Here is a 23,178-nt window from a genome sequence, read left to right as displayed (position 1 = left end):
ATATATATATATATATATGTGTATATATATATATATATATATATATATATATATATATGTTTTACTACCACACTCTTGATCGATTCATCCGATGGTTCTTTACTTATCATTTATCATCTTACCTCCTCCTTGCGGTCATCTCGTTGGACGAGCCAGGTAACGGTAGCTTGTGGGGAGCGAGGAACACACTCCAAGAAGGTGCTGTTGTTCTCGGTCCCATACACCACTCTGTCTTCTGTCACGTCAATGTCCTCTGGTGGATAGAGAGATTATTTGAATGAAAATGCAGACTGTGTGCAAAACATGTATGTAAGCATCCACCAAGTAAGCCTAAAGTTCTCGCACCAGTATGAACCATGTGCATTTGAGACAGTTTTACGCATCCCCAACTGAATTAAGTGGTGAAGACAAAAATAGAAGATGTTATCTAAATCAGCGGTCCCTAACCACCGGGCTGCGTCCCGGTACCGGTACGTGGGTCCCTTGGCACTGGGGCCGCACAGAAAGAATTAATGAAAATAAAGGTTGGAAATATATATATTTTGAAAAATGACCGGATGCATCCGTCTGTGCGTAATCTCATACGTAACCTCTTGACACATGTTAAGAGGTTACGTGATACATTACCCCAAAAATGAAACTTAAAAGTCTGTTTCAACTCTGCTGGTGTTCTAGATTAAAATCAAGGAAGAATACCCTGAGATCGCTAAAAAAGCTCTGAAAACCTGCTTCCATTTACAACATCCTGTCTTTGTGAGCGGGCTTAAATTACGGAGTAGACTTGACACAAACAACACACGTCAGGTGTTATTGTCTCCCATCACCCCGAGATAGGACCGGCGTGTTGCAGAGAAACAAGCTCAGGGCTCCCATTAATTCGGCGTAATGGTGAGTTGTATTTTTATGCACTTTAAATTGTCTTTATGCCGGTTGTATCACTTTATTACGGCATATTTATCGCCCACACCGTGACGAGTTTTAAAGGCGCTGAAACTCGAGGCAGGCGGAGCCAGGCGATCTCTTTACCCCTGTTGGCAGTCGTTCTGCAAAGCTAAACTAACTGGCTGCTGGCTTTACCTTTTAAGAGAGTCAAACTCTCAGCAAGAAAATAAAAAAGCTTTTCTAAAAACGTCTAGCTGCAACCTGAACCGCAAATTCAGATGCTATCAGTGGGATACGAAAGTGGTCTGGGCACATAGTTGGTAAACCAGGCAGTATCTGTTCCTGTACCTTGCGAAAAGTTTGTGAAGAATCTCTAACAAATAGAGAACGTCTAAAGTTATAGAATGACGTTTCAATCTGAGCAAAGACAACACATACCTCTGGGACTTTTACTATTATAACACCTTGGCACAAAGACACCTCATGAAACGTGGGTTCATCCACAGGCCGCATATCGAGGCAGCATATTTCATCACCTCAGTGCCGTACCTACACTCAAAGCCAACACACATCCAACATATGCACACATCCTTTCTTCTCTGTCTTCACAGCTTTGTTCTTTTTGTTCTCTTTTTGGTCTGCCTTCACACTTTTTCATACATGAAATGAAGACCTTCACATCTAATATCTATTTTCTCCTGCTCATTCGTCTTTCTACTTTTTTGTTTGTTATAACTTTTTGATAGGATTGCCGATGGCTTTACATAACCTCAGTTTGAGTTCATCTGTCAATCTCAGCTCTCAAACACACCATCATCTTTCATTCTGTCTTCCTATATCTTCCAAGGTTTTTGAGGATGACGGCAAAAATATGGAGATCTAAATGTCTCAAAAGCCCAAAAGGTTGTACGATCTGGTGTACAATGTAATTATCCATGTTGTTCTTCTTTTTTCTATCCTTTACAGCATATGTCTTAGATAAACTGCCAGTACAAATCTGATTCCTGATCCTCACAGACTTTACTAACACAACTTTGCTCACAAAAAGTTCAGAACATGACATTCACTGACGTCTTGTGGGATATTTAGAAGTAATTTGGGTTGTTTACTTGAGTCATCTCTCATAATTCAGCTTTCCTTTTCCTTTCTCAATTTTTCTCTCCAATTCTAAATGGTGGAGCAGAGGCCGCATCCTAACCTGAATCTTTCTAATACACCCACCCTTTATAACAACTTTGACCACTTGTAGTGTGACATTTGTCTGTGATGTTAAAAGAATAGTTTGATATTTTGGAAAACTTACAGTGTCTCCAAATCCCCATTTATATAGACCTCTGCATTTTTACATCTGAGGTTTGTATTTCAGATTGCATCTTTCTTTGTGTACAGAGTATTGAAGATATCATTTGCGATTGAGGTTTTGAGAAATGCTTTCTGAGGATTAGATGAGAAGAGTAATACCACTCTCATATCGTTATGGTAAAAGTGAAGCTACAGCCAGCAGCTTGTTAGCTTAGCGTAAAGTCTGGAAGCAAGTGGAAACATCTGGTCTGGCTGTGTGTCTAACAGTGACGGTAAGTCTGACTATTAGGATCTCTAAAGCTCATTAATTAATATGTTGATGTCTTGTTTGTTTAATTCATCCCAAAAAAGTGTAAAAACTAAAAGTTGTCTAGAAAGGACTATAATTTGGCCTGGTGCTGTGACATCCTGGAGTCTAGTCTCCGCTGGTTGCCTGGGAACCTCACAGTTGCAACAAGCCTCCAGGAATTCACTGGACCCAGCCAAAAAGAAGGCAGAAACAAAGAGTTTAAATAGGTCACACGTACCACTCAGATTCTGATCCACACATTGTAGCACAGGGTTTCCGTGCCTGATGTCCTGTCTGCGGTAGCGGCGTTTGCTGTTGGGCGCATACTGCGCGCACAATGACCCGTCCCAGGCGCAGTATGGGTCTCTGGCCAGGCAGCACTCAGCGCAGGCCTTCCCATAAGTCTCACAGCGATGCAGCTTAACCTGCGCCACACCAGCTGGAGAGCCGATGTACAGGGCTTGCTGTTTGAAATCATGATGGGAGGAGAAAAACAGGCGTAAGACAAGATGTTGGGAACAATAAGATAATAGAAGTGAGCGTTAGTTAGTAATAGCAGTCAGGTTAACGTACCCTTTTCACAGATATGTCCATCGATGTTATTGGAGTTGGCACCTGCAACAATGAAAATGATTCAGGTATTTCACAATTAGAAAAGCAATGCATTCATTATTGAACATCATTATTTCTGAAGAATGAGGAGAAATGATGTGAAAAGGTTTTTCTTTCAAGACATCTCTGTGGTTCCTTATCCGTTGACTACAAAGAGGGTTAAGAGACTTAGTGAAATAAATATGATGAATGGCTGCTTCTTCAATATGGACTAAAAAAAACAATATGGGGGTGGGGGGGGGAAATGGAGAACAGAGAGAATAAAAAGACACGTGATGGGGTAAAACGTACTTTGAAGACTTGTAGCTCCTCCAGTGTGACCTCCTCCGTCTCCAGGCTGTTTCCACTGTGCAGGGCTAGGACCTTTAATACCGTGCCAACATCTGAAAGATACAAACACATATCAGTGACAAAGTTAAAGAACAGGAACATATCGTTTCATGTTATCGCATATTATTCTCTAACGCAATAATCCAGGTTCCCCACAGGGCTTGATTTCGTTACACACTCGTATTACCTGTGCCAATGAACATAACGTCATACTGCCCGTCCTCTGCCTCGACCCGGTCCACCACGATTTGTTTCAGCTTGTAAGGAATGTTTGCCTTTACAAGCACAGGCTGGCGCAGAGCGGGATACACCGGCCTCCACATCAATGGGTGGCTGCGGGTAAACTGCAGCACTGAATCAGGGAAGTCCTTCGTGCTGCCAAATTCTCTGCCTGGCTGGTTGGTGATTTTGCTCGGGCACTGGAGAGGCGATGGGAGGGATGAGAGGGGTGTGGAGAAACAAAGGGAAAGGGAGAAGAGTTTTAAAAAATAATTTGGGGTAAAAGTATGATGGTAAAATCTTTGGCTGGCTAAATGCAGACGCTACACCGGAAGAGAGACAATAGATGGCGACAGAGATGGAGCAACATTCTGCCCATCCCCAACATGACCATCTTGATAGTTCTCCCAAAAGAAATGAGACCTAATCATGGTCTTGGCGCCTCCTCGGAGAACCCTCATTAGCTGTTTTATGGTGCCTGAAAACTTTAGATGAAAGTTCAAAACCACAGTTGTAAAGTTATGTGTTTGGAAACAGCTCTATGGAGGCCGAGTTTGTTGTTGGTTAAAAATCCTCCCATTTGTGTTCCTGTAGTAATGAGAACATTAATGTGATGGTACTTGGCTGCGATACTGCACCACCTGTATCCTCAAAGAATTAAAAGGGTCGAACGCTGTCCAATAAGGCATGCATGTAAATCATATGACACTTTTGAGTGAGTAAGAAAACGTTAATTGTTCTATTCCGAAGTATTAGGCTCATCTTGACTGATGGCTTGTTAAACTCTTCCTCCATTGAAAGCCGATTTACCCTCCTGAAAACTGAATCTTCACAGAGCTTCTGTCTGGGTTTTCAAGACTCCAATCTTGTCTTGTTTGGCCAAAGAACGCACTACGCAAAGGCTGCTTTTGGGATGCATCACTTGGAAATATGACTGTGAGATGCTCGTAGCTGCTCTGTGGTGATTAGTAATTTCACTAAAACTTTGAAATATAAAAAAAAATTACCTGAGAGGCCTAACAACAGTTTTTTAAAGGAGAAGGTTGGGATGTGTTGCTTTTCTGTACTTTAAGTACAGAAAAATAACACAGCAGCAGTGACTGCCTAAAATGAAAACATATGTCAAAGTCATGAGCTGACAATTATCATGAATTAAGGCTGGGAGATCGACGAGAGTCTCGAGAGAGCAGTTTGTCATTTGACTGCTCGGTATTTTTATAAATCTCAATATTGCTATTCCAGCCCGTGCTTCCATATGGTAGAAATATTGTTACTCCTCCTTGTCACAACAGAAACTGATCCACACAATAGCTCTTTAATGGTCTGGATTCAATTTCCATTTCAGAAGGGGGGGGATCTTAACTGAGCGGGGACTTTCGACTCAAATCTGCACAAACCATTGATGGAAGGTGTGGAATGTGTCAGCAAATCCAAGCTCCTTATCCAACTCGCTGGCTATAAATGCTTCTTTAAAATGTTTCCTTAAAATGTACATTCATGGGTGGACTTTTCTTGCATGAACTGTGATGTTGACCTAAGCTGTGAGTAAGACGTGCGCCAAAATCAACATCATTGTTATTTACACAAACGGAAACTAAACGACACGATCTTTTGTACTTCCCATTAGGAACTGCCAGGACTATTTGTTTTTCAACATGTATTTATATAAGATTTCCTCAACACTCATACATATGTAGTTTCTAATGCACATCCTTGAGTGTTTTAAATTGCTCACTCAACTACTCCTCATCTGCACCTAAAACCTAAAATGGAACAGCTCCAAAGTGTCCACTCATTCAAACGTTGCTGCAGCAAGTCGACTGCTTTCAATCTCCAACTGGGAGCCAAGTGAGGATTAATGACGGCGAACGAGGAGGTGAGCATGTTCAGCAGACACATTGTGCATTGTAAAAAGCCTGTTTGTATTGCATTAAAATGAAATGACTCCATTATAACAAACGGAGGAGAGCCAGATTAGCTGAGGCTCAAATCCTGGAAAGTGACTTTCCTCATTTTCACAGGACCCTCTCTAGTTTTTACTCTTCTGCAATTGCTCTACGTTCAGCACAAACACAACTGAGCCCACTGTGATTTACAATGTGATTATGTTGCATGAATCAGGGACCAATAAAATGCTCACTGGTTGCTACTGTTACTTAATTGCCGGTGCAGTGGAAGAAAACAACACAAATTGGGAGGAAGGGATTTTGACTTTTTGGCAAACCGACATAGTAAACAATAGAACACCAACCTATTTTTAGGCCCTTTCCTCAAATTGCATACCCAAACTAAAAAGGGTGTATCTCTGCAACCACTAGGGATATTTGAATAATTTGGCTGTTATAATAAAAGGTACACATGTGAGATGTTGTTCAGATGTGTACATATCTGTCTATATGTTACTGGTTAAGAGTAAATGAAGATGACACAGAAAAAAATTAAAAGGTTTCAGGTCCACCTAGAAAAAAAGCACCTTTTTTGGGCTCTTTTTTCATAAAACAAGCTATGATTTACAGTTTTATATAACAATCGCTCAGTCTGCCCCCCCTAGGGGGGATTGTTTTTTAAAAGTTAAGAAGTTAGCAGAATCCTCTGTTTGATTTAAGAACATTGATTATATCCTTTAATTTCATATGTCGAACCAGAGAAGGCAGTTAACATTCCTGAGACAAAGTTCGGTCCAGGTAGGATTACCAATAAAGCTTTGATAAATCTGCAGCCAAGGACATCCCATCATTTCCTCTATTACAGAATGAGTTTTGACACCATGTGCAGTGATGTTTCAATCCAAGATAAATATCTTGGAGGATAAATCCACAAAATCTTTCTCGCATCAACTGAGCTTGTATTTTCCAGTCCAGGTTACGTTTTGACAGGTGAGTAAGGAGACGATAGATATTACAGTCTAAAGTTGCAATGAAAAAGTTAATGGTCTGTCTGGTGCAAGTGAGACAGTACTGACATGTCGAGATGTTGGTAAATGATTGAATATATTTTTGCAACTATTATATATATATATTATATATGTGTGTGTGTGTGTGTGTGTGTATATGTATGCATATATATATATATATATATATATATATATATATATATATATATATGTATATGTATGCATATCTATATATATGTATATGTATGCATATATATATATATATATATATATATATATATATATATATATATATATATATATATATATATATATATTCCTTTACATTGTGCAAGTGAGACAATAAAAATCTTGGTCATTATATTTATTTTACAAGACAATAGGGCCATATTATTTTCACTCCAGCTAAACATTCATGAACGATAGCAAGCCATTCTTCATTAAATTACTTTTAATTAATCTGTTAGTGAGAAACTGTCTATCTTCTCACTCTTCTTTCCTTCACATCTGTGCCTCCTTATCTGCCTCTCTCTCTCTCTCTCTCTCTCTCTCTCTCTCTCTCTCTCTCTCTCTCTCTCTCTCTCACACACTCAGTTTTGGGCCAAGACATTCCTGTTAATCAAAGAGTCAGCAGAGTGAAACCACAGCGGTGTCTTTTCTTTTCTCACATATTCATATTCCTTCTGCCTCCATATGCCCTCCTGCTCTCCGGTAATGAGGCTGAATTGCATGCGCTGTGTGTGTGTGTGTTGCCTTTACACGTGTGTGTGTTTGTGTGCATAACGAGTCTGAATTACAGTGATGTGGTTGAGAGAATGTGACAGAGCTCCTCTGAGAGTCGGGAGGTAAACCAGGAGACGGCTCTGTGCTGTGTATATTCGGCCCAGCTGCACTGCCACATACAGTAGTTTACTTTACTGATATGAAACTTTTCTACGCCTCATTTTTCATGGTCGTATCCCCGTTTTCTGTTCTAGCACACGCAGTAGGCCTGAGCAACCGCTCCTATGAATTACATTTATACCCAACTGTATTACATTCGCCTACAAAAGACGTGTTTTAGGTACAGTCATGATGGTGGTTGATCTATTAGGTACGCCGAGCTGAAACCAAGTCCTGCAACTAAGACCTTAATTAAGGTTGTAATGTTCAAATTTTGTTGAAAGTGTTCTATGATAATTTTTTCAGGCTGTAGTTTGTGCTGCTGCTGTGTTTGAAAACGAGCTGAGGTGTTCTTGTTAATCCAACCAAAATAACATTGCAGTGTTTGACATATTTAGTACAGATTCAATAGTTTGTATTGTCTAAATCTCACAGGTTTACTGGATATATGTTGTTCCCCTGATAAATAAAATAAATGATGAAAATATGATTGAGCTTCCTGACCACGGTAAGTACATTATGTTTTAATTACAGTTTGGGTTGTTCAATCAAAACATCTAAATAAATGTTGGGTTCGAGGTGATGTGCAATCGCTCACCACGCCAGGTCTTGGATAAGGGACCCTGCCTTCATAGGCCCCCCACTGGTAGTCGGGGCCCTCTTTATGAGCGAAGGGTCCATTGAAGGCTTCTCTGATGTCAGCCATACGGTAAACACACACGGCGAAACCCTGGAACACATTACTGTGGAGGAAAGGGGGGATACACAGTTGAGCATGTCCACAAATAACTATTATTTGTATTACATATTTGACAACAAATATGGGATTGAAGATTGAGTTACAAGAAACGTAAGTATGCTGCAATAACAATAAGATAATGATATTTATGTTAATAATTCAACATCTCTGATGATGATGATGATCCTGTAAAGACTTTGATGCCATGGTGTACTGGTACACCCTTGAGTCTATGAATACAGGTGATGATATTCTCATATGTGATAGTGGAGTTTTTTAACCATCAAAGGGCACTACCAATTTACAAAATAGCTAATATTAAATTCAGAAGAAAAGATACCCCACAGTACGAAAACCATAACTGAACAATGAAGTGCTTAAGGTAAACATTATTAAGGTAAAATAAGGCAGAATATGTAATGTGTAGATAACCTGTCCACACATATGAAGCTTCATGGTTATTCACCTGATGGTGCTGAAGATCGCGTAGACATCTGGGTTCCTCTCATCCTTGGTCCTCAGCAGGAAAACATCCTCTGTTTTTTTAAAGGCCATTTAGTACATGTGTTAGATACTGAGGTCTGACAATAACATGTGTGAGCTTGTGCTCTCATGCATGCATACGTAAAACCTTTAAAAAATGTGTGTGTGTATCTCACCCAGCTGGTTGAAGTGTGTGTCGATGCCGTGAGGTCCTGGTACAGAGCAGACCAGCCTGGCTTTGATGAAGGTACTCCACTTGTTCACCAGCATTCTCTGGCCTCCAACATCATTCTGGTAGAAATGAGACATGACACACAATCTATAAAACACAGCTGCATACTCATTTCCAAAGACACCTTTTTATTGTTCGGGCTCTGTGCTCTTGCACACTGTGTTGTAGCCCAATGATGTGAACGCAAAGAACGTTAAGGATTGTCTCAATTTTTTTTTGTCAGTGTTGTTTCCAATGACAGCTTTCCAGATGGTTCTGTATAACAAACCATCCGGGGTGTCCCATTAAGAAAAGAGGGTTGAGGAGGAAATACTACAATATGTGTAGGAAGGGGAGAGAAAGAGAGATAGATGGGAAGAAAGAGGAGTAAGAGAGGGGGGGCTGAGGATGACAAAGAATGTTAAAGGTTTAGGTGGTTTTCTGGCACAGTCGACCAGTCTTTAAGGCACTGCTGTGTTATTTGTGTGTATTCTTCTATGCATCGCTATATTTGTGGATGGTGCACACGGCACACATATGGTTTTCTAAGACAAATCAATCTGTGAAAGAGTGTGACAGTGTGCAGAGCAGATGGGGGTGACAGTTGGCACATTCGACAGTTGTGTGGGTTTTGGAAGGAGAAAGAATTCATATGATTCTGAATAGCACTATGCCTTCACAGACCTGTTAGGAAATGTAAATAATATATTGCTCCGAAATACATTTGTCTTTTTTCCAAGAGGGTTTGGAACTGTCACAGGAACAGAATAAAACCGATACAACTATTACCTCCTTGGAAGCAGAAACCATGTAGAGACATACTTATCCAGCAGACCTGTTCTCTCTACTTGTGTTGTCATATAACCATCTTCATGTGGACTGAAGTGGGAATATGAATATATTCCTTGGACTGAAAGGCCAGGTGGAAACTCCCTAGAGAGCCATATAGTATCTTCTAGAGAATAAGAAAGCCCCGCAGGACTCCCAGATCAAAACCTCCCCTTCAAGAAAAACACACCTTCAGATGTCTCATTCCTGGGACTGGATGTGTGTGTGGCCATAAGGAAGTGCATTGGGGAGCTCACCGGACCACTTTCTGTGTACGTCTGTATCTAACTTCAGCCTTTGGAGTATCCTGAGTAACTAGAGAGGGAACCACGGTTTATCATGTGACGCCACAAGACTCAACACCGCTACAAGTTAAATTATCTCCATACCAGTTTCCATGTCTCAATAGAAACATCATCGTGTCCTAAAAAAATGTGTTTGCGTGAAGAGTTTATAAAGTATCTCACCGCACACACTCGTCCGATGCGCGTGTGTATGGCCCCCTCCCGGTCCCCCGGCTCCGTGGCCTTCTCCGTGAAGAAGAAATACACTTTATCGTTGTCTTTGTCGTCGTTGTCTGGGATGAGGTGGGCAGCGATGAACTTTGGGTCTGCAGAGGAAGACATAAGGATGGATGGAGAGTTAGCATGAAACGAGAGAGTAATCCATTTTAAATCTAAATACCAGCAAAATCCTTGTTGTAGCAGCAGAGCCCATCTTGATGCTAAAATGTAATATACACCACCGACCCTGTATCTTGCTGAGACTAAACCAATGTGGTCCCCCTCTCTCGTGTCCTTGTATAGCCCTGAATCATATGCACTGATGAGGATGAACATGTAGTTATTGCCATCATTGTCTTTTAATCCTTTCAAGAAAGGCATTTGGAGAATTCTAGGTTTGTTTTGTGTCTCATTCAAGAAGATTTCCGGGAGATAGTTTGTGCGTTCAAAGAAATATTGAGAAAAGTACATTACACAGCATATAACCAAAGTCATTGTGCTATATTCTTGATGAAATGGACCTGATGATGAGTTTAAAAAGACATAATATAATCAAGATAATACACTCCAAGGTGTCCTGACATGGAAGATAATGTTGCATTGTCTCATTTCTGTATCGCATGAAACAGGTGGATAAAAGAGTGAAACATTACCGTGGAGAAGCTTCTGGTCGGTCTCTGTCCTCATGGTGGAGCGACCTCCCATACTCCTGAAGATCACAGAGTCTCTCCCCAGGAAATCTGCTGTCAGTCCGGCGTACAGCTCCCCACCTAGAGAGAGGCAAGACAGAGGTGGTGGGAGATGGAGAACAAGTTCAAGAGTTTAAGAGAGCGGTAGAGGAGGACAGGAACGTATACAGACAACAGGAAAAAAGGGAGAGGGTCGAAGGGAACAGTTAAAAAGGAGAGAGAGATATGAAGAAACAGCAGCAATGAAGGGAAAGGGAAAAAAAAGTTGGGAAATCATGGTGACGGAGAAAGGAAATTGTGGTTCAGACAAATGAGGCATGGAGGGAAAGAGGAAATATAACACGCTGTCCAATATGCTGAAAAACACATAGAGAGTAATCTGAAACTGAAACTGAAACGCACTTTGTACAGTACATCCTCCACGGACCAGCATGGACTCAGTCTCAATTTCAGCAACTCAAATTATTGATTTTCCTGCTTATAGATACTAAATCTTTCCTCTGGCACTTGGAGAAAACCTTTAGCAGCCAGAGCTATCAGCTAGACAGCAACCTCAGCTAGCCTGCAGACAGAAATCCCTCCAACTCAGACGATGAAGAATTACGAGGGATATTTTTTTGAGAAGAAGCCCATTCGTTTTATTTTCTTCCCAGCACAGGGACCACTGGAGAAAAGGACTACAGACAGTGATCTCATGGGGTAAATGTAGTCTTATCTTATTTGGCTGCAATAATGGCATTAGAAACACGCACATCTTTCTTCACCTTTCTAACAGATGCAAGCACACAGTAATTGGGGATGACAGGGCCTGTTGAGTTTTGTGTGTTTTGGGAAAAGATCCTGAAATTGAGGAGAGGGAAAACCGTATTGGGTTGATAGCTGATGAATAGGACTTTCATCGTCTTTTACTGTTTCATTCTTGGCATCTCTTGTTATTTTTCATCACACGCTGTCATATGTTGGTCAAGCTCTATTTATTTATGCCTGTGTGCGTATTTTGGCGGCACTTGAATGTGTACTTTATTCGTTTATCTCGGTATTTGTTTCTTATTTTATGGATTAGTTTCAAGGCTGAAGTGCTTTACATCAGAGGACGACTGGAAATGGGAGTGTCGCTTGGGCCAATGGGAACCCTTTTGCTTTTTGCACACCATCGATCTCTGGGAAGAGAAATCCATAGAGAGGTCAGTGTTCACGTCAGAGACAGAGACAGACCCTGAATATAGCAGACTCAGTTAAACTCCTAATGTCTGGTCTTCTTACACAACCCTGCTGACCATGAGGACAACGACAGATCTGCCAAGTCAGCATTTGTTCACTTTCAATATGTTGAAAGTGAAATTTAAACTGTTGCCGGTGAACAAACCCTCCTCTCTCCGCTCCCGGCATTCAAAAGTCTCCATTTGTCTACGATAGACTTTTTAAGGCCTAATGACATTCCTCAACAGCTTTGTGTGTATTGTTCTGTATCCAACTTCAAACTATTCAGTACTTGGCTGTAATTGAAAGATTTCCTGCCAAATTTGATGCTTCGTGGGATGAATTCTGATGCTGAAAGCATCCACAGCAGCTGCAAAGAGAGGAAGTTGTGATGGAGGGCTCCACGCACGCACGCACACACACACACACACACACACACACACACACACACACACACACACACACACACACACACACACACACACACACACACACACACACACACACACACCACCTGGCTCAGCGGCTTCCAAGATTGTCTGTCACTGGTATACATTTTGGAAACTGGACTTTAACCCTAACCATATTAGCTAAGGAAACCACCTGAGGATTGTTAGAGAATTATAAATATAGACAAACCAACATAGGACATACCATTAAAGGTGCTTGCGAAGGGGAGGCTGGGGTCATGTGGAACTTTGCCTCTTCCATTCTCCACATTTGTAGGATCCATGGTGAACACATGCTGAGGAAGAAAATGACACATAGAGGATTATAAGTCATACATTCATGCGGTACGATAAAATGTATCCAAACAGTTTTCAGTTTCAGCCGATATGTTTTCAGATTTATTTGTCCTCCCACCGAACTCTGCGTCCGTCTGAGAACTAAGACGGCGTCTGAGAGACGAGAAAATGTAGGATCAGTGCAGTTGCCAGAGTTTAAAAAACGTTTCCCACATGGTTCTGAGGATACGGGTCAACCCTGAGAGCTGAACTGTAAATCACGGCGCCAACAGGGTAACAAAGGACATCACACTGTTTGCAAATAAAGACTACACACTTAATATTGAAACTTTATCAACAACAAGTAATTGTGACAGTTCATATGAGAACAGCTTGTATGACCCTGAGGTCCTAAGACACACTCAACACATACTATGCAGTAAGTGACCAAGACAACATAATACAATACATAGAAGAGCTGATTCGTCATTGATCAAAACTGAAAGTAAAAAAGTGCCAAAGGAAAAGTTCATGGATCTACATTTAACATCAAACTGCAGACTCCATCAGTGAAGACATAAGGAAGCAATTAAAAATAATAGAGTGCTTCTTTCTACGTCATTCACCAGTTAGTCAAGTTCACCTGACGAACACTGGCCACATCCTTGGATTGTGTGATTCGCCAGGTCAAAGCAGGGTCACTCTGGACAAAAGACGTTTTGTTCTTGGCCTTTCTACTCCCACCTCGAGGACATCAGTGTACCCGGCTGCTTGGTCCGATCAATGTGAGTCGCAACGTATAGTCTACTTTCAAAAATCAAAAGGGAATGCAAGGCGACAGGACCTACCGTGAGACATCCTGTTTGATTCCACGTTACTGATTTAAGTGTCCTGACAGTGAACTCTGTGTGTGACTCTGTTCCTCTTACAGACAATGGAGCATTGTTATTGGAAGGGGGAGTCTTCGACTGAGCAGAGATCACACGGGAGATGATGACATTGAAATCAGCGGGATGAAAACACTGTTATGAAACACGGTGAACAATATGCACACCCACGCACACCAGGTTCTGTATGTGCACCAACACACACTCACGTGGTGAGCAACATGGACACGGCAAATTCAGCAAAATTGTATTTAAAAGGTTTACACCAATGTGATGCATGAGGACTTCTGCACGGTAGATTATGTATTCATTTATTATTAAAGTTGGACCACAAGTCTATTATTTGTTTCAAAATTGGAAATGCATAATTTAAGAAAAGTTATGTTTATTTAGAAATTACACGCCAGCAGAAGATGATGGCTTTGTGCAAATCTGATTGTTTTTTATTATCACACAGATACTGAGCCTATTCCTTTCTTTCTTCCATCTCTCTTAACCCGTTCATTCTCTCTCTCTCTCTCTCTGCTCTAATTTCCATCTGTTTCATGCTCTCCGTCTCATTCTCTGTCGAGGTCTTTTAGTTCCCTCATTAGTCTTCCTTATTCTTTCAGCACCTCTTAGCTCTTTTGTTACTGAAGCAAGCGCCACTGAATCGCTGTGTGTGTGTGTGTGTGTGTGTGTGTGTGTGTGTGTGTGTGTGTGTGTGTGTGTGTGTGTGTGTGTGTGTGTGTGCGCGCTTCTGTGCCCAATTTCCCACTGGTGCATCTTATACGTTCAAGAGACTGTGCAGTTTGGGGTGTGTGTGTTTGTGTGTGTTATCTTATTATGATCCGGAGGAATGGTGTGGCTGCCTGTGCAGCTGATTAGACTGTCAGAGTCACTTTGGCCAAAGCTCTGCCAAGATAAATAACAAGTGCTGCGATAGACAGAGAGAGAAGACATCCAGGCCACTTTGTCTTCCGCTGTGCCAAGCAAAATACATCAGGACCCCCCTCCACCAAACCATTCAGACAGGTGACTACTGACACACACACACACACACACACACACACACACACACACACACACACACACACACACACACACACACACACACAGATTTTGTTTTAGCTTCTATCCGTTTATTTTACATCCATTATACAACCTTACCATTTACAAATCTCACATATGCAGAATCTGTAGACAACAGGACACAAGTTTTCCTTTGCTATGGAAGCGTTCTGGTTTTAATCTGTGGTCCGAGTAGAATCACGTCGAGCAGCATTGGTTGAATGCAGGTAAAAGGTCCTTGTGGAGATCTCAGAGCCCACTGGCTGTCGTCTGGCGATGATTTAAAGTCTCATTGGTTTAAAAGTAGCTTGTAAACTGGCTACTTGTCAAACATTCTGGTCGTATATGTAGTCGCTCAGTTTCAATCTCAAGTTAATGGAACTGTAAACAATGAGCAGAGCACGGAAAAAGAAAGTCTTGGCCCAGATATCCACTGGCTACCCGCGAACCCTCAGAAATAAAGTCCCTTACCCACAGAGGTTTATTGTCGTCAGATCGATAGCCGATGGGTTCGGAGATTGCCAGCTTTTAAAATCAAAACCTAATGCTGGCTCCAATCTGGACCCTAAACCAGCTGCCTTAAAGTGAGATGAAATAGTACACTTCTCCTCTTACGAATGAGAAGTTAGAATTTACTAGCCATAAAATGCACCCTTGCTCAATTTAAGATGCACAGGAGTTTCACTGCTTTGGCCTTACCAAGTCTGCTATGACCATTAGGTTATTGTTTCTAACGTTACCGCTTCCCTCTGCCTTCTAACGTTGCACCATGTTTTAGCATTTAGCATGACCACTATTGTCCTTTTGGGCCACAGTGGTCGCTGCTCAACAAAGTTACATATTCTCCTTTTAAAAGGAGCAATCCACCCTAAAACAAAACCACAACTGCTTAATGGTAATGGGTGTTTTTTGTTTCAGTTCCAACGAATCAAAGAGCTTCTTTTGAATCACTTCCAGATTCATCTATTTTGCAACAGCATTAGGTCATAGAGTGACAAATAGTCATAGATGGCATTTCCCCACATTTAGTAGCCTCAGTAGACACGGTGCAATGCAGCCACATGACAGAGTTGCATTTATACATAAAAGACATAAGAATTAAATTGCTCTTATAACTGAGATTTTCAAATCACTGACTGCATACAACCTGTTAGGAAGTGTCTTTGTGTTTTAAAAGGAATTCAACAAAATTAACTAAGTAACTACCAGAAGTCACAGCAGGGTGGGAAACCAATAATTTACCTTAATAACAATACTTTGATTTTATATAGCGCTTTTCTGAATACTCAAAGACGCTTTATAGGAATCAATCACCCACTGATGAGAGGAGCTACCATGCAAGGTGCCACATCAGGACTATCTAACATTATACACTGTAGGCGCAGCTACGGGAGCAATTTAAGTGTCTTGCTCAAGGACACATCGACATGAGCTAGCGGAGCCGGGGATCAAACCGCCGATCCTCTGCTTGAAGAACGACCTTGCTCACCACTGAGCCACAGTCGCCCCAAACCTTACACTAAGATTTTCCAAACAAACTCTTAAGATACACTGAACACAATACACGTCATTACACAGCGATGCAGTTACATGTAGCATCTCATGTGAGTCGGCAGAACTGGCTCTTTAATCGCTCTTCATTGACTTTCTGTCTTTTGGAGGACTTTAGGACCTCATCAGTACAAGAAACAAAGAAAACAGTGGATGGACCAAACAGCTTCTCTCCCTGCTCTCTTCCTCTCTCCTCGTTGAACAAAGCAGACGTCCACATTTTGTCCTCCCATCTCCTTCCAATCTCTCATCTCTTGTCCTCCCTCACTGTACATGTCATGATGAAGAAGAGGTTGATGTGACATGAGTGTATGCAAATCTGTACCACGGCTGCCCTTTTAAAGTGAAAGATTCAAAAAATCCGTCGAGGGTCAAAGCTTTTGACTTTAAATCCACAGATGAGCTATTTTATTAGATTTTTTTCCACGTTTATTAATCAAAGTTAAAAACGGGATACAAGTTTAAAAAATGTTTACTGTCAAATGGTATAGTCAGGTTTGGACTCACATCAAGCATCCTAAAGACAACTTGGCCAACCAACAGACCCCATTAGAAATGCTATTGTGGTTGGCCTTTTCCTCACTGCCCAGTCAAATGATGGCTGGTCTCTCTCCCTCTCACCACTCAAAGTTTATTCTCTCATTAAATCTCCTTTGTTCTTCATTCTCATCCATTGACAGAGCACAGGAGAGACAGGACAAGAGCTGATTGAGAGTAATGGTGACAATTACAAATAGGGATTATGTAAATGGAGCAAATATTAGGGAAAAGGCTGAAGCCGTAAAATAAGCACTCATTTATCTCCAGCTTGTGGGGCTTGGATCCAAAGGCAACATACATGGGAGAAATAAATGGACGATTTATAAGCAATTTATTTTTGATTATGCTCTAAATCTTTTTGGTCCTCTTTTTTTATCCACCATAATGCAATAGCTTAGTTTCCAAAAGGACTTAAAGTATCCCATGATGTGTAGCACTCACTGAGGTCGACAGGGAACTCCGAGAGGAAGTGAGTTACTCAGCAACGTACTATCTGAGTGCCAAAAAGCAGAACTGCCAAGGAAAAGTGGGCTTTTACTGAGAAATGGAGCATCTGAACTGCTTTAGTCTCCAAGTCTATAATGTTGAGCGGGCCAGTCTGCTATTTGTGTGTCCAGCTTTGAATTTAGTTTTTTCGATCTGTCAGTTGTTGTCAAATATATCTGCTTTCCCCTATGTGTTTCAATCTGTGTGTCTTTCTGCACATTTGCTTCTATATATTTAGTTTTATGCTTGACTGTGCATGTCTGTCATCATGTTTGTGTGTGTTTCTGTCTGTATCTCCAAAATGTATATGTTAAAGTTTGTGTCATGTGTTTTGTTTGACTGTGTGTGTGTGTGCGTGTGGGGTCTAGTCCTCTCTATGGCGTCATTTATTTTCCCATCGATGACACTGCTCAGGCAGCTGTGTCACTCACCATGGGCGCTCCAGCTTGTGTGTGTGTGTGTGTGTGTGTGTGTGTGTGTGTGTGTGTGTGTGTGTGTGTGCACGCCCGTGCGTGTGAGAGAGAGAGAGTGTAGAACAAAGAAGGAGTGGGGCAAAAACACATTGACCCAAGACAGATTAGAAGTTCAGTGTCAGTAATATGAACACCATGTGGTGAGAATGAATTTAAACATTGTTTTCACAATCAAAGACAGACAATAAAGACATGGCTACTCATTTATTGGATAAACTACGACATGCTGTAGGCTTTTTGTGATTAACCCTCTGAAATTCAATCAGTCCAAAATCATTTTGGTGATTCGGAAATGTTCTTCTTGAAGACCTCCCAGAAATATAAAAACTACTGACTCTCCTTTTCATCAGGACTGCACGGCCATTGGTCGGAAATACTAGAATTTTGCAAAATGCATTTCTTTTTTTAATCTTTGGATGAAAGCATGAAATATAGTTAAGATTAGCTGACACTGGAGAACAGTAACTGCTCCAAGACTAAGACATTTTTTAAAACACAGTTTGACAGTAGGGGAGCCTATTTCCTTTTCACTTCAACACACCGATGTAAAATGAACCTAATTCACATATTAAATTATACTATATTATAGTATTTCTTAATACATTGATAAGTTTTCCATAAAGTTTGGTTGACCAACGGCTAGACCGAAGCAGAGAAAAGCTAGCATGAGAAAGACAGAAAGAGTGTGTGTCTGTCTGCCCCTAACTGGGCTGTAACACCTAAGTTCAAAGGTCATCCCACCCAGAGTCTGGTCCGAGAGCTCGCAGCCTCGCTTCCCTCGAGAGGTCAAGCAAACAGACGGGTGTGTGTTCTTCACCAGTTAACGATTGGCTAAATAAATGGACAGGCTCCCTGTGGTGTCATCCATTCACGCAGACACTCTGACTCGCTGAAAGGTCGCAGTTGTGGTCAGAGTGATGGAAGGACACACACACACACACGCAGACAACTACACACAATCACACATCAACTGGTATCTTAACATCAGTCAGGACAGCTGAGGTGGTCTGAGTGTTAACGCACATACAGCTGGAACACGACCTGGGAGTCATTTCATGCACACCTGGGCATGCACAGATACAAACACGCTATCTCTCTATCATAAGCACATTCCCTGGGGTAATTTAAACAAATGCAGCAGTGTTTAGGAAGAAAGCTGCACGACAGTCCCCATCATGAACTAGTGAACAACAGATTGAAACTCCTTTATTTAAACAGATTAGGGGTTGCTTTAAACTGTGCATGTCATGCTCGTCTTTCCCTCAGTACCCACAGACATTTGTGTGTACGATCCACCGCAAACCTAGAAATTGAGAAAAGTCTGGCTTGTTTTAGGCTTTATAGCTGAATTATGTCAACCCAACACAAATATGCAAAGGTTTTGATTATTTGCCAGCAAATTCATTCCCAGAGCGTCGAATAGCAACGCACAAGGCACCCGTTAGTGTGGATGTGACGCACCGGGCTTTCAACAATGCAAACCCATCAGTGTCAGACATGCTCAAAGCAACAGATGTAGTATCAAGAGCGAGAAATCCTCCGAGGGCAGGAGTGAGGAGAGCTATATGGGTCTCACAAGCACAGGACACACACACATTTCACTCAGGGGACCAGCGTGCCTTTTATTGACGTTGTGTCGCACGATGTTCCGTAGAATGGCGCCAATGAGTCACATGACGTTTCTGTACGTCTATCTCATACGTTACATAACAAGTGTATATATTTTGAGCCAAACCATGATGTTTTTTCAAACCCCGAGTGGTTTCGTTCCACAGCGTCAACCAGGTCATACAACGTTAACCGCGCCAATATCAACCACATGCGTCAATAACAGTGACCCTGGCAAGTAGAAAAGTAGGGATGAGATCACATTGGAGGATTCATACATGTGACCTACTTTTCTGTCCTTTGGCCCAGTACTACCCTCTAAAGATTCCACTGACTCATTTTTTTTCATCCAGACTGCTGTATTGCGTATTGTAACTGGGCACGAAGTTGTTCAGCATGAGCAGCGCTGTTGTTCATGATGTGCAATGAAACCCGTGGCCTGAAAACCACACAGAGGATGACAGATTGAGGGGGAGGCTGAAAATGACACCAAGGATAGTACACACACTGTGACGAGCTACTAAATCTGCAGGAAGTCGAAAAGAAAAGAAAAATGCTGCAATGTACCTTCTGTACACACACAGTCCACCACACACACTCACTAAAAGGTTAGTAGTCTCCCACACTCAATGTCTCACTTCCCTTTCCTGAGCTCTTTGCCAACATCCAGCTTTCCTCTCTCCCCATGCCCAGTTCGACCCCCTCCTGCTGGGCCAGGCGGGGCCAACTGGGCAGCGAACTGGAGGACCGGCGCGAAACAGCGAGCTACAAGTCCGTCATAGCTCCATTCATTGATTCTTGTCTTTCAAATGGCTCCAAGAGCAAGCCTCTGCAGAGGGTCCCACTGAGCTAAGTGGCTGTGTGGAGAGCCAGCCTGTGCAGTTGAAAAGACGTATAGAGGACCCAACACTGCGGCTGAGAGACTCATGGCAGAGCTGCCTGCTGAAGCTTAACCTTGAACCCAGAGGTACTGAGCTCAGAGCACGGCCAGTCTGAGTTGTGTTTTGGCACCGGCCACATTTGTTCCATTACCCCGGTGTCCTCCACAGGACTGCTTAGAGGACACCCATTGATTCCCTTATCATATCATCTGCACAATACTTTCTATGTATTATGATACAGTGGCATCCTGTCTCAATGCTGCAATAATAACGCAGACATTTCTTCATGACTTATTCATACTGTGAACTAGTAAGACAGCCATTCCTCGGAAGTTTCAAAAATCAAATTTCCCTTTAGTCAGCATGAATGTACTTTTCCAACTTGGTGTTTAAAATGTTATTGAACACTAGATGTAATCATAAAAACCTAACCACAGGTTTTTGTGGCGGTTTTCCAGCCCTGAAGTACATGCCATACACAATGCTGTTTCTTCTCTATGTCTTTGTGTTACGTAAAATCTTTTTTGTAATGCTGAATCCACAGAAAATGCTCTTCAAACTTAGTTTTTTAACTCTTTTATCCCACTGTTTGGGTCTTCAGATCTGCCCATTTGCTGTGTAGTCCAGTGTTACAATCCTCAATAAACCATAATTCCATATAGGAATAACTTGACTGACCCGTCACTAAAAGTCAGTTAGCGACTGTAGCTGGTGAGCACAGTTGAGCATTTGGCAGACAAAAAGACAACTATTGTTTTCTCAGTAGTTGGTGGAGGCCAAACCAGAGTAAAATGAGAGTGACTTTAATTCAACCTGCTTTCATCAGGTGGATGGACTCGATAAACACTTGCTAAGGAGTAACGGTAGAACTCAACTCATAGTCAGTTGATGTCAAAGTAAACTGCACAGTCCAAATTGAATCGTCTCTCTAATGGCTCCACAGTGCATAAAAGTGAATGTAATCTACAGTTTCCAAACATTTCCTTTAGGAAATGGAAACAGAGTGCAACAGTACGTCAGCATGCATTAAATATAATAAAGGTCTTTAACAACTGTTACAGTTGTATATCACATAGTTTTCCTCAAAAACCCCAACTGGAAAACAGTTTATGTCTATGTATTTCTCTTTCTGTGTATGTTTGTGCATGACTGATGTACTGAGAATTTCTCTCTCCCATGATACTTTGTGGGCCCCCAGCCGTCACGCACGCACACACGCACGCACAATCCATACACACGCACAATCCATACACACACTACCTATCTTCACACCGGCTTACCTCTCCTCTGTGCCCCACGTAGATGAAGGCACACATGGGCTGGAACGCACCGGTGCCACAGGCCAGGAGGTGGGTGCGGTTGTAGGGCTGCAGGAGGCGAACAAAGTTGGCGCACTCCGTCTGAAAAACACAGGTACAAACACACAGGTTAAAAACTTGCATCACAAATAAATATAGGAAAGGGTATAGTTTATGTTATATACAAATAGTTGTATGTGTGACCGATCATCAAATACCAAGATCGACCAAAGTTAATTGTCATTTTTGATCTTTAAGAAAATTAATAGTAGTTTTGCCCACACCCTCTATCACCACTCAATTAAATTTGTTTGCACCTCAGCTCATAAACTGTGTTTTTACCGACTGCCATTTTACCACTGCACATGTGCCACTCTCAAGATGAGAAGAAATCAAGATGGCTCACTCTTTAGTTAGTTCCCTCATCAGCTCTGGCTAAAAAAAGATGATTTACTTTAGATTTAATAGCCCAATGTTTCATTTTACTTCCCTGGGGCAATCCTTTTTGTTGAGCCCTGCCAGGATGTAAACATTCACTCTAGCGTGCATGTTACACACATACTGTACGGCACACACATACACACACACACACACACACACACACACACACACACACACACACACACACACACACACACACACACACACACACACACACACACACCAGCGAAGGGCCCTTCAATAAATCAAATCTCACACTACAAAGTTACCTGTCATCCACATGCAGATAAGTACATTTTCAGGGTACTGAAGAGAAACAAAATGTTTTTCTCAACAGGGCTTATTGATCCCACATGTGTGCAATGAGGGCCAAGAACAGAGCTTTATTAGATGTAACGTGATATCCTCAGTGTCCCACATAGGACTCGTATCTTTGATTTTTGGATCTCAGCCAACGTGACATGCTGATGTTGTAGAACAAGTTTCATCACATTCGGGTCAAAGGAACATTGTCAAGATTTGTAAAACACCAAAAGAGGGATAATGTTGACGTGATATGTGAGTTGTGGGTCATAACGGATGTGAAGACACCAACAATAATGCTGGGTTCAATTTTGATCACTTCAGTGAACTCCCGAACGTACTAAACTAGAGCTAAAACTAGAGACAGAAGGCCTGAAATGGAAACAAAGATATCCAAGTGGACACAATGTCAAAAGGCCAGACACTCAAACACACATGAGAGAACAAAAGAAGTGGCGACTGAGGAAACAAGTATCAAGACATTTCTGCACTACACAGGAAGCAGAGGGCATGACTACTTCCTGTCTGTTACAGAAGCGGCTGACAAAATGGGTGTCAGCGGAGAAGGAAGGGATCGGCCGGGTTGTCATTCACTCAAGTTGACGAGGTCAAACTCATATCTGCACAATGAGCGTCTGGTGTACCTCTGGTGCAAAATGTGTGCATGCATGGCGTGTGTTGACGTCGAATTAAATGAGTTCCAAGTGCATTGGTGCATGCTTCCTGTGAGAACTTCTGTGTTGTTTGGTAGTTCCTGATGTATACGCATGTGCGCTAGTCTCTCACAAATCCCAAGTCTAGGAAATCTGTCATTTTGTGTGTGGCCCATGTCCGTCTCGTACTCACAGTCAGACACTCAAACATTTCCTTGAG

At 41.8% G+C, this 23,178-nt stretch overlaps 1 protein-coding gene across 1 annotated transcript in view; it reads right to left on the bottom strand.

The window, feature by feature from the left end:
- The window catches only part of sema3bl (sema domain, immunoglobulin domain (Ig), short basic domain, secreted, (semaphorin) 3bl), a gene marked incomplete at both ends in the record, with an annotated part of 55,754 nt that overhangs the window by 5,754 nt on the left and 26,822 nt on the right, over window positions 1-23,178 (bottom strand). The window contains 12 exons of the mRNA XM_079226682.1: window positions 123-253; window positions 2,712-2,937; window positions 3,047-3,088; window positions 3,377-3,468; window positions 3,603-3,834; window positions 8,008-8,152; window positions 8,615-8,684; window positions 8,808-8,922; window positions 10,138-10,280; window positions 10,827-10,943; window positions 12,717-12,807; window positions 21,544-21,663. Coding sequence (XP_079082808.1) covers window positions 123-253; window positions 2,712-2,937; window positions 3,047-3,088; window positions 3,377-3,468; window positions 3,603-3,834; window positions 8,008-8,152; window positions 8,615-8,684; window positions 8,808-8,922; window positions 10,138-10,280; window positions 10,827-10,943; window positions 12,717-12,807; window positions 21,544-21,663 — 1,524 coding nt within the window. The remainder of the gene's footprint in view (window positions 1-122; window positions 254-2,711; window positions 2,938-3,046; window positions 3,089-3,376; window positions 3,469-3,602; window positions 3,835-8,007; window positions 8,153-8,614; window positions 8,685-8,807; window positions 8,923-10,137; window positions 10,281-10,826; window positions 10,944-12,716; window positions 12,808-21,543; window positions 21,664-23,178) is intronic.

The sequence above is a fragment of the Taurulus bubalis genome (genome assembly GCF_910589615.1).
Source record: "Taurulus bubalis genome assembly, chromosome: 11".
Lineage (NCBI taxonomy): Eukaryota > Metazoa > Chordata > Actinopteri > Perciformes > Cottidae > Taurulus > Taurulus bubalis.
Note: the sequence above shows the minus strand (reverse complement) of the source record. Positions and strands in the feature narration are given on the sequence as shown.